This window comes from Onychomys torridus, chromosome 6 (assembly GCF_903995425.1).
Source record: "Onychomys torridus chromosome 6, mOncTor1.1, whole genome shotgun sequence".
In the NCBI taxonomy this organism is placed as follows: Eukaryota; Metazoa; Chordata; class Mammalia; order Rodentia; family Cricetidae; genus Onychomys; species Onychomys torridus.
In genome coordinates this window covers 66,341,874-66,354,244 of record NC_050448.1, presented here as the reverse complement: position 1 = coordinate 66,354,244, position 12,371 = coordinate 66,341,874, and the positions used below count along the sequence as shown (strand labels likewise).

Below are 12,371 nucleotides of genomic sequence, written 5' to 3'. Positions count from 1 at the left end.
CTCAAACCGTCCTCTCTCCGACCCATCCAGAAAAAAAAGAAAAATCTTCAACCTTCAAACTCATGGCTACCATATTTGCAAGAGAAATCCATGTAATAAGCCTTCAGGAAGGCAAGACAGGATAATCCCTGCACAAATCAGGTCAATCTGGCCTACAATGCTGAGACCCTGTCACCAAAGACAAAACAAAAAGCTGGGTGGTGGTTGGTGCATGCCTTTAATCCCAGCACTCAGGAAGCAGAGGCAGGCGGATCTCTGTGAGTTCGAGGCCAGCCTGGGCTACCAAGTGAGTTCCAGGAAAGGCGCAAAGCTACACAGAGAAACCCTGTCTTGGAAAACAAAACAACCTCTGCCCAGGAACATGGGACAGTCCTCATCAAGGTTTCCCTATCGCCTGCCTTAACTCTGCCTGGAGATCCCTCAGCCTCCCTGACCAGCTTCTCTGCACACTCCTCCCCACAGCGAACATTGCAGCCTCCACCACCCTCTCTCTGGAAACTGTATGCCACTTCAGCCACCTCTCTGCTCTTTCAGCAGGTGCCCTTGCCTCCTACTCCCTAGAGAAAAGTGAAGCTCTTCAGAAAACTCGACGTTCTTCAGGCTCAGAGCAGCCCATTCTCTAATACTTCCTCAGCCACATTTACATGTCTCTTTAACACCCTTGTTCCTTGGGCACCCTGGTCCAGAGCTGGGGATTGAACCCAAGACCTTGTGCATGCTAAACAGGTGCCCTACCACTACACTACATCCCTAGGTCTCAATGTTCTCTTTTCCATGTTCTAAATGTGCTAGGATGCAGAAACGTCTTCTGGCACTGTGACCCTTGTGTGTAAAGCCAATTTTTTTTTTGCATGTTTTTAAACTTTCATTGATTCTTTTTGAATTTCACATCATGCATCCCAATCCCACACATTTCCCCATAAAGAATTTATCTAATTATTCTTTTTTTAAATATGAATTTCTGCTTTAATTACAAAAGTAAAGCCAGGCGGTGGTCCCCCCCTGTTTCTTTTTCTTTGTTTTTAATTGCCACTTTTTTCATTTATTTTTCTATTATCAGCTTGATACAATACAAATTCTTATCCTACTTGTAAAATGTTTCATTGAGGCTTGCCCAGTAATTGAGTAAAACCCAAACTTATAAGCCACAGTCATCCTAGGGTCCCCCTGCTATGTAGCCTCCCTGGTTCTGTGGGTTGCAGTCGGATTGTTCTTTGGTAAAGCCAATTCTTTATCATCGAGCTTCCCTCAGAGCTAAGCATGGTGGCACATACCTTTCCTTCTATGAAGACTGAGGTAGAAGGGTTACAAGTTCAAGGCCAGCCTAGGCCATATAGTAAAATCATTCTAAAAAATTAAATATAGCTGGATGGCACACACCTTTAATCCCAGCACTCCTGGAGGCAGAGGCAGGCAGATCTCTGAATTCAAGGCAAGCTTGGTACATATAACAAATGCCAGCTCACCCAGCAGCTACATAGTGAGGCTGTCTCAGAAATAAAAAATTAAACCAGCCCTCTGTTTCTAATCACAAAACTTATATTAAAGGGATCCTAAACCATCTCCCTCATACAGAAGCCACACACTCCATTTCTGAGCCATCTTCGTCATTTGCTTTGTGATCTGGTTTTAGCCATCCCGATGTTCCTGCAAACCACACCAGTGGTCTCTCAACTATGGAGTGACTGTTGGTCCCCAGCTTGTGGCTCACACTGGCCTGCCATGGACTGGGCTGTCCTTGAGCCTCTCCCCTCAGGGTTGCAGATGAGCTCTCTAGGGTTCTGTCTCTGTCTCCCTCTCTCTTGCCAGGGAAGGGGATGATCAAACCTAGTTTCTAAAGAGATACCTCCAATCCAGAGCCCTGCCGGACATCTTTGCACCTGTTCCCTGGGCGGCTCTAGCTGGATGCCCCTACAGACATCTAGTTTCAAATGGCCAGTTCTGTTTCGCCTTCTGCCCAAAGCCTACATGGAGAGCCAACAGCTCAGCACCTTGTCTTCAGACCGCCGGCTGAAAGAGCCTCCTGCCCGGCCCTTCTGCCTCCTTAGCTTATGGTAATTTTCAGTATAGACTCTCCTCTGCTCTTCCCCTCCCCATTTCTCCCTTCTCCTTACTTTAAAACTTAATATATTTGTATGCATTGTGTGTCCATCTGTGTATCTACCATGTGTGTGGGTGCCTGTCCAGAGGACACATCTGATCATCTGGAGCTGGAGTTACAGGTGGTTATGAGTCCCCCATCCCCCAACATGGATGCTGGATATTAAACTCAGATCCTTCGGAAGAATAGCAAGTGTTCCTAACCACAAAGCCATCTCCGATCATATATACATATATATTGCTTGTTTGAATGTATGAGTACTGCATGCATGTCTGGTGGCCAGAGTCCAGAAGAAGATGTTGGATCTCTTGAAACTGGAATTACAGGCAGCTGTGAGCTGCTATGTGGGTGCTGGAAAATGAACCTGGGTCCTCTGGGAGAACAGCAAATGTTCATTTTTTTTTTTTCCCTTGAGACAAGGTTTCTCTATGTAGCCCTGGCTGTCCTGGAACTCACTCTGTAGAGCAATCTAGCCTTGAACATCTTCCAAGTTCTGGGATTAAAGGCTTGCACCACCACTGCCCAGCTTGCACGTGTTCCTAACTTCAAAACTGTCTGTTTAGCCTCACTCTTTCCTTTTGTCTCTCTGGTCTTGCCAAAATGTCCTAGTTAGCACAGAACTCACTCTGGCCTCAAGCGTGTTTGTTGTTTGTTTGTTTGTTTGTTTGTTAAGACAGGGTCTTGCTATGTAGTCTCATCTGTCCTCAAACTCAATACATAGATCAAACTTGCCTCACTTCCCCACACACGCATCTTTGAAGACCACAAGGTTTGTGAACCACCCAGGTAATCCAAGCCCTAGGGAAGGGAGTTCAAGGCCAACCTTGGCTACATAGAAAAATCCTATTTCAACAAACAAGAAATAAACAAAAAGAACTCAAGCTATGGGGTGTGTGTGTGTGTGTGTGTGTGTGTGTGTGTGTGTGTGTGTAAGAGAGAGAGAATGGCCTGGTGATAAGAGTGAACACCTTTAATCCCAGCATTCCCAGAAAATGGAATTCCAGGCAAACCAGGGCATGGGGAGACCCTGTCTCAAAGGGGAAAAAAAAAAGCCATCCCCAAGGCTCTGGGGTAGACCCTAACACCACAAAGAAGAAGGACCAGGAGGAAAAAGGAAGAGAGGGGAGTGAGGGAAAGAGAGAAGTAGGCACAGTGGCAGTATCTGTCAGCCCAGCAGTCAAACAGGAAGTACTGCAATATGCCTGAGGCCAAGGCCAGGAACGATCCCGCACGCCTTTAGTCCCAGCAAAGGCAGCTGCGTCTCTGTGAGTCTGAGGCCAACCTAGTCTACGGAGTTCAAGAACTACACATCTAGACTATCTCAAAACAAACAAAAACAGATGAATGTGAATACATCCCTTAATCACCCAAGGTCTTCAAATGGCCTGTGAAGCTTTCCTCTGTTTTCCCCACACTAATACTCTCTGAGGTCCACACCCAAACCACCAAGACACACAGACACACACACTCCCTCAGGCTTTATTTACCCTCCTGAATGGTTTACATTCTCCAAACTCAAATAGGCCACAGCTTCCTCACCTCTCTTAACATGTGCCTAACAAACCACCAGGTTGCCCCCAAACCCCAGCTTGATTTTCTGCTTTTCTGTGAAGTTTTGGTGTGGTTTTTTTTTCCCCCCACAAGCCCTGGATGTTCTGAAACTCTGTAGGCCAGGCTGGCCTCGAACTCACAGAGATCAGCCTGCCTCTGCCTCTGCCCCCTGAGTGCTGGGACTAAAGGCGTGTGCCACCATGCCCGACTCTGTGAAGTGTGTCTTAATATCTTCCCATCACAGTAGTGTGACTCTTTTATCAGGAGCTCTACACAGGACTGCTGTCATGTGACACCCCCCCCCACACACACACACACATTGTAAGCAACTGTGGGGGCAGGCACTCAGCAAACCTCAGTCTCCTCTGCCTCCAGTCCCTGCCGAGGGGCAGACACTCAGGGAGCCTGTGCAGATGGAAAGAACCTGCTCCCAGTCCCCAGGTGCCATCCTTGTTTGCTTCCTGCTCACCTGGACTGTGAGTGGGACCCGTCTGAGAGGCTCTTGCCCAGTGCTTCCTCCTGCTCAGGGGTCCTTCTGCGAGCTGCAGCCAGCCATAGATGAGGACCCTCCTCGTCACTGGAGTCCCTGGAGAAGGCTACCGTCTCAGTGGCCCACAGATATCCTGGGAGAAGGGCATCGTTCCCACTGCCCCCATGGCTGCAGCCTTCCCCACCACTGGAAGACTCACAGCTCCAGATCCAGGTGCCCTTCCTTGGAGAGAGGAGACGCACACACAGAGCAGGTGTTGTCCAGGAGACGGAAGCAAGTAGGGCAGTAGAGACCTAGAGGAGACCAGGAGGGCAAGGAGGCTTGAGCCTGTGATCAACCTGTGATCCCTGTGACCCCCCACCTTGCTCCCAGAGGAATGGAGGAGATTCTGGGGAAGGGAGCTATGTAAATGAGAAGATGCATCGCAATGGAGGGGTACAGACATATGAAAGTAGGCAGAATTCCATAAAGGAAGAGCCATGGCTGACTGTCATGGGCAAACACCGTGAGTCCTCCAGGGAGAGGGGTATTCACCTTTGCAGCCTGGGGTACTGCAGGACACAAAGTTCTCCTCCATGTCCCCTTGGCCCTCAGGCTGCCCACAGCCCAGGCAGTAGTACTGATGTAGCAAAAATTGGCTGAGCAAAGGATGTAGGCAACGACACCTTAGAAGGAAGGTCCGGAATGTCAAGCTCAGGAACCCCAACCTTGCACATCCACACCAACCGGCAGATCTGAGGGAGACCTCTGGGTGCCCTGGCCTGTGTTTCAGACTGCAGCAACTGTTCTCCATTGTCCCACTCTCCTTCCTCTCCAGGAATCTTTAGAGGGGCTAGAGAGATGGCTCAGTGGTTAAAGTCACTTGCTGCTCTTGCAGAGGACCCGGGTTTGGTTCCCAGCACCCACATGATGACTCAAATCATCCATTACTCCAGGCCCAGAGGATCCAATATTTTCTTCTGATCTCCATGGACACCAGGCATGCACTTAGTATACATATATACAGGTAGGCAAAACACTCATATACATAAATACATCTTCTTTAAAAACTTTATCCTTGGTCAGGCAGTGGTGGCGCACACCTTTAATACCAGCTCTCAGGAGGCAGAGCCAGGCGGATCTCTGTGAGTTCAAGGTCAGCCTGGTCTACAGAGCAGAGTTCCAGGACAGGCACCAAAACAACACAGAGAAACCCTGTCTCAAAAAACCAAAAGCAAAACAAAAATCTTATCCTTGGGGCTGGAGAGATGGCTCAAGCAGTTAAGAGCACTGGCTGCTCCTTCAGAGGACTCGGGTTCAACTCCTAGGAACCACGGAGCAGTTCACAACATCTATGTAGCAGTTCACATCTATGTAGCAGTTCACATCTATGTAGCAGTTCACAACATCTATGTAGCAGTTCACAACATCTATGTAGCAGTTCACAACATCTATGACTCCAGTCCAAAGGGATCTGACGCTGTCTTCTAGCCTATGTGGTCACTGTGTGCAGGTGGAGAACACCCATACACATAAAATAAAAACAAACAAAACATTTTTTAAACACAAAATTCTTAGCCAGGCATGGTGGCGCACGCCTTTAATCCCAGCTCTCTGGAGGCAGAGACAGGTAGATCTCTGTGATTTCGAGGTCAGCCTGGTCTATAAAGTGAGTTCCAGGACAGCCAGGGCTGTTATACAGAGAAACCCTGTCTTGAAAAAACCAAAACGATAATAGTAATAATAATAATAAATAAAATACATAAACTTCTTGTCCTCAATTCTTCCTCCAGGACATGAAAGGTATGAGTTGGATGCCCTCTTCAACCAAACTCCTTGTCCTTGGAAAGCACGGAGATGCATTCTGACCCCTGGCTCTTTTTCTGTCCATGGTCCCCGCATCCCCATAGGAAAGCACCATAGACGCACCTGAAGGCTAGCACCTGGAGGACACTCATGTGGCCCTGGTCAGCTGCCCGCCGCATCACAGCTCGGCGAACTGCAGCCACCACGTTGGTGCGACGGCTCAGAAGCATGTTGTAGAGGTAGGAGATCCTCTCCTGGTGGGGCGGAACCGGATGGGAGCAAGTGGTCCTGGTCCATCGGCCTCGGCACGCCCCCTTGCACCCAGCCCCACTCCTTGCCTCTCTTTTCCTTCTGACACCTGTGAATTCCTCAGGGCTTAGCTCAAATGACCGACCATTCCTCCAGGGACCCTTCAGACTTCCCTAAGCAAAGTAAGCCGTCCTCCTCTGGCTTTCCATCTCTCTTTATCCATCCCCTAGTAAAACTGCTTTTTTAAAAAATGATAATGTTTCATTAAAAAGCCAGGCAGTGGTGGCGCACATCTGTAATCCCAGCACTCGGGAGGCAGAGCCAAGTGGATCTCTGTGAGTTCGAGGCCAGCCTGGTCTACAGAGCTAGTCCAGGACAGGCATCAAAACTACACAGAGAAACCCTGTCTTGAAAAACCAAAAAAAAAAAAAAAAGTCTTTCTTTCTGGGGCAGGAGAGATGGCTCAGCAGTTAAGAGTGTGTATTACTCTTCTAGAGGACCCTGGTTCGATTCCCAGCACCCACATCAGGCAGCTCATAACCGGTTGTAACTCTAGTTCTAGGGGATCCAACACCTCGGCCTCTGTGGGCACCTACAAACACATGGGATATACGCTCACAGAAAAAAGAATGTGAACATGATTAAAAATATAATAACTAAAAGAAGTTCGTCTACCTGAAATGCCTGTCAGCCTAACTAACTGTTTCATCTTGCCTCCTTGGAGTCCCTACATTACAGCTGCCACATAGGACACCTCAGCATGTCACCACTACAGTGTCAGTAAAGCCTTGGAAGCAAGATGTGCCTCAGGAGGCCCTGGCCGAAAGGACACTGTTCCTCCTGACGAGGGTTAGGTCTTGGCTCCGGTAGAGGAGTAAAGATGGGGGCTGCCAAAGACTTCAGCATCCTCAAAGCCGAGACAGACAGCCCACAGCTCAGCATCCGGGCCTCAGCCAAGAGCTGCTGGCTCTGGAGCCCCTCACCTGTTCCCTGAACGGGTAATAGGAGGCACAGATGACGCGCCGCAGCCTGCTGACGTAGCTGCCAAACAGAGTGACGAAGAAGCACAGGCCGTACATGGAACCTGGGAACACAGCGCACAGTGGGCACTGCCCACTGGCCACACTCCTGATCCACGTGTTCCCTCACCCCGGGCTTCACTCTTAGGTGAGATGAATACCGATAAGGATGTAACCATTGGCGTCCGGTTCTGAGGGACGCAGGAGGCAGCGCCGGGACAGTATACTGATGTTGCCTTGTTGCAGAACGTCAAAAGCTGACACCAGGTCACGGTAAATGCTCCCCGAATAGCCGGTCCCCTCCACCGTTATGGACACTAGCACAGGGCCTAGCACAAAGACACTGTGAGGGACGCTCATGCCATGGCCCAGCCCCCACCACCTTCCGTGCAGGGTGGAAGGTAGAGCCAGGCAGGCTAAGGGCAGGAGCCACACCCTCACCCAGGACCTTTGGTGCTCAGGGATCTCTCAAGGTACACTGAGGCCTGGCCTCTGTCCTAACACCATGATCCTGCTCTCTAGCACTGCTATAATCTTCATGACCGTCCCAGAAGCATTTAATATTGCCTGAAAGCTGATCATTTTCCCTACAGGGTCTCACTATGTAGCCTAGTCACCCAGTCCTCCTGCCTTAGACTCCCACGTGCCACCACTACCCGGTTCATTGTTGTGCTTTATGTTTGCCTTGAGTTTCGATTTTTCATTTCATTTCCATTTCCTTTTTCTGTTTTCTTTCTTTTTTTTTGTTTTTTGTTTTGTTTTTTTTGTTTTTTTGTTTTTTGAGACAGGGTTTCTCTGTGTAGTTTTGGTGCCTTTCCTGGATCTTGCTCTGTTGTCCAGGCTGGCCTCGAACTCACAGAGATCCACCTGCCTCTGCCTCCCGAGTGTTAGGATGAAAGGCCCTCTTTTCCGTTTCTTTGTTACTTGTCTGCTTGTGTACATGTGTGGTCGGGAAGCACATGTGTGGAGGTCAGAGGACAGCTTGGTGGAGTCAGTTCTCCCTTCCACAGTTTCAAGCACTTTAAGGATTTAACTCAAGTCAAGCCTCTGTGCCAAGTGACAAGGGCTTTCTTTATTCACTGAGCTGGGCTGTTTGCCTGTCTGTCTGTCTGTCTGTCTGTTTCTCTTCTGTTCTTTGTGTCTTCATATGCAAAGAACAAACTCAGGTTAATTATAGTCCTTGGCCTGTGACACAGTCTCAGTCATGGGTCAAGGAGGTTCTAAACAAAGCTAGTCTCCCTTCTTACAGTGACCCGGAGAGCAGCCATTGTTCAGATGAGCAGACTGAAGCTGTAATAGGTGAAGCTGTTTGTCCTTGGTGCGCCGGGGGTTGAACCTGGGCCACTGTGCGTGGCGCTCTGTCCCCAGCTCCCAAGCAACTTACTTAAAATCACCTCCTGACGAAGGACAGGGCTAGGATTTGAACCCGGCCAGTTTGGCTTACGGCTTGTGCTCTAGCTATGCTGTTCCGCTGTACCCTTGACCCAGACAGAAGGCAGAGGCTGGAGATATCCAGAGAGCCCCAGGGGAAGGCCCAGGGAGGAGGACGATGCATGGGGTAGGTGGGCACAGGAGGGGTGGGCACTCACTGCGGGCTACAATCTCGCCCTGGAGGTGGTACCGGGCAAGGTCAAGTATCCAGAAGACAGCGTAGTCCAGAAAGACCAGGAGGAACACAAGGAGGAGGTGACGGGCGAGGTCAAAAGTCCCCAACATATAAAAAATCTTCTCCCATCGGGTCAGGAAGATGGAACCTGAAGGAGTAGGGGATCAGGAGTGTGTTCCCCAGTTCTCCTGCCCCTCTATCAAGTTTAGCTTAATTGCTCCCCCAGAGGACAAAAGGAAAAGAGATTGAGGAGCATGGTAAAGGTGGGAGCTCTACCTGGAACCAGTGGTCCATCCCCGGACCCCCTGCCCTTGCTTCTCTCCTACCTCCTAGGCAGCCTTCCTTTCCCTATTAACACATCTACACCCCCCCCCACCTCACCCCAGAAAGCCTTCCCACCCTCGCATCCCTTGTTCCAGGGTGCCCTTGTCTCCCTCTCAGCCTGAAGTTCTCTCTCTTCCCTCTGGTCCCTAAGCTCCAAAACAGGGTCAGGGTAGGGATGCGGGCTGAGGAAGGCTTTGCGCCCCAGAGCCCTTCTTTTCCACACTCACCTGGTTGGATGTAGCGTCTGGCCTCGTGAGAGCTGAGCGGCAGTACTGTGGGCAGCCCTGCCTCGGAGCGCACTGCCTCCATGTGCAAGAAGCGGCTGGTGATATAGATGTTGTCAAAATTGTCCCAGTTCAGGTAACAGTACCGATACCACAGGGCTCTGAGGGGGTAGTGCATGTGAGACTCCTCGGCTCTCTCTACCAGACCCCCAGGCACCCCCAGGCAATGCTGCCCCACCAACTCCCCCTCACCCCCAAGATTCCATAGATGGACAACCCTGCAGCAGCCCATCTATCCCACAGGCCCTAGTACTAGCCAGCCCCTCACTGGAGGTAGAGAAGTGTAAAGAAGAGAGGCAGGCTGTAGCCCATCAGAGCCAGGACCTCCCTGACATTGTACAGCTTCATGCTGACGGCCTCATGAAGGTCCAAAGCCACTTGGGACAGGCTCCGAGAGGTATTGAGGTCCACAGAGAAGTAGTGGGTGGCTGTCATGTTGAACTCAAACTCACGACGCACCTGGTTAAGCAGCTTCATCACAGCTGGGACCAGCGGGGCCAGAGGAGACATGAGCCAGGGTAGTTAGGAGGGCAGAGCTGAATGGGGTGGGGGCTGGCCCAGCCCAGGAATTGCACAAGCCAGCCGGATCTCCCGGGGCCCAGATCTAGACTAGGAAACAGTGACATCTTCCTGACACACAGCACTAGACTTGGCCTAGGGCTTATGCTCCATCACGGGTGAGGAGTGAGCCGTGACCTGCGCTCTGGTGGGAGGCTCTGCTCCTCCCACCTCGCATGACCTATGCTCAGGCAGGAGGCCCTGTTCCTCCCAGATTCTGCTCTGAAGCCTGGCTTTGATGAAGCACCTCCCCCGCTCCCTGAGCCTCAGTTTCTCAATCAGCTCAGCTTAGACACTAGTCTGGGTGACCCCGCAAAGTCCTTCCCTGCTCTAGAGTTCTTGCATATGGGACCAGGAGATTTCATATGGCCACAGTAAGAGGAGAAGAACACCGGAAGCAGGGGCTGAAGAGGTCACTCACGGGTGCTGATGGTCTTTCGCAGGAAGACTTGGATGTACGTGGGGATGACACAGAACATCTGGACCACTGAGAGTCAGGGAGCTCAGTGTGAGGATGGGGAGCAGAGGTGTGGCCTGCCTGCCCACCTCTGGAGCCTTCCTCTCATGAGGCTGTGCCTTTCCCATTGGTCTCTACATTTGCTAACCGTTTTTAGCCTTTCTCCACCACGCTTTCCCCGAACACCAGTCTTACTTTATCGCCCACCATTTCCTCACAGAACCCAGCATCCTTATGGGCTCCATATTCGGTGCCCCCAATGTGATCCTGTACCCCCAATGTGATCCTGTACCCACCTTTCTGGCAGGTCCTGCATCTCACACCCCATTCCAGCCCCATGTTCATGCCCTCCTGGCAGGGGACCCCTGGCTCTCTCACGGCTGGCAAGTCCACAGAGCACCAACTTGAAGGGCATGACCACGAAACACAGGTGGTAGACTCGCGGCATTATCTTCATACAGTTGTCCTTGGCATCATCAAATAACCGAGCGCATTTTGTGTAAGGGTTGCCCAGCTCTGAGTTGCACACATCACCAATGTGAAGGAGCCAATACCACACGTTCCGCAGGGCCCTGGCTGGGGACAGCTGTTCAGTTAGTTCTCCGGGTAGGAGTCCCCCAGCTCTTTTCAATGGCTTGGGTGACACCAATCCACCTCCTCCTCACCCAGGAACTGGCCAGTGGTCAGACATGCTGTGTGGAGTGTGACCTGAGCAGGCCTGGAGAGGTCCTAGGAGAAGGAGACTGGGGGCATTTTGACCTCCCAAAACAGACATGCCACACACCTACCTACATGCTTCACACCATCCATGATGGACCGGAAGAACCTGCGTACCCGGTCAGCCACCGCTTTGGCCCTCTGGGCAATAGCTTTAATCTTGGTCAGAGCACCTGAGGGACAAAGGGCAGCCTTGTGGCAGGGCCCCTTTCTCCAGGAGCTGATTCTCACCATTTCCTGCAGGGAGTACGAGGCAGCTCCCAGAGAGGAGGGAGGCTGGGTGCTGGGGTGTGGGTTTCATCAGGTGGAGAAGAGGCTGGGGGCAAGGGGAAGAAGATTGAGCTGGACAGGACTTCCCAGGCCCAGTCACTCAGGTTCGGACACCGTTCCAACAGAGAGGAATTAGACTTTACAGGATGAGAGTCAGTGGTAGGCTGGGACCTTACTGACAAGGGGCTGCTTGGCTCGCTCCAGCACTTCAGCAGTCTGGTTCAGGGCCAGCTCTGCCCCACAGGCCACAGCTTCGCTGGCCCGGGTGAAGTTACGCAGGGTGTTGGCACAGGGCCCTTGCAGGACAAGCCCAAAGGCAGCCACCAACAGCAGCACCCGGCCCTGCCCTAGGGAGACCACGACTCAGTCACAGCCCCGACCCCAGCCCCAAGGCAGCAGCTACTCCTTCATGTTAGTTTTTAGAATACTTCCCCACTCCCCACCCTCCACCGCCAGCCAACGCAGCCCAGCCCAGCCCAGCCCAGCCCAGCCCTGCTCCCGAGGTGCCATGCTTACTGGAGAAGGCCTGGGGAAGCAGCAGGAGGACACTGACGCGGACCTGGCGGGAGAAACCCATGCCCAGGCTAAGGAAGAGAGCCAAAGGGACAGTGACCACCAGGCAGCCATAGGGACTGTGTCCCTCCACCAGAAGTTCCAGAAGCCCGTAGGCTGTGGCCAAGGTCAAACCCAGCACAAAGCCACCCATGCTTCGGACTACAGCCCGTGCCAGGCTGGGCCCCTCCTCCCCCGAGGGCCACTCTATAACATCAGTTTTGGACATGGCTGCTGGGACCAAATGCCAGGGTGTCTCCAGAAGAGGCCCCTGGGTTCTATAGATCCGGAATTCTTGGTCTGGTTCTAAGGTTCCGCCAGGCTTATCCCACGGTGTGTCTCAGAACCCGTTACCCAGTTCTGCTGGCTCAGAGCTGGTGAGCTGAAGGACGCAGAGTGCCGTCATGG

The 12,371-nt window shown here is 51.7% G+C and overlaps 1 protein-coding gene across 1 annotated transcript; it reads right to left on the bottom strand.

Annotated features, from left to right (window-relative positions):
• Positions 1 to 4,337: 4,337 nt before the first annotated feature.
• Positions 4,338 to 12,359, bottom strand: Dcst2 (DC-STAMP domain containing 2; the record flags this gene model as incomplete). Its single annotated transcript, XM_036191337.1, has 14 exons — positions 4,338 to 4,435; positions 4,677 to 4,807; positions 6,051 to 6,181; positions 7,160 to 7,260; positions 7,357 to 7,524; positions 8,785 to 8,949; positions 9,353 to 9,510; positions 9,678 to 9,891; positions 10,389 to 10,454; positions 10,803 to 11,000; positions 11,213 to 11,314; positions 11,588 to 11,758; positions 11,928 to 11,970; positions 12,318 to 12,359. Coding segments are annotated over 14 exons (1,788 nt in total), but the record flags the coding sequence as incomplete, so codon positions are not given.
• Positions 12,360 to 12,371: the final 12 nt, after the last annotated feature.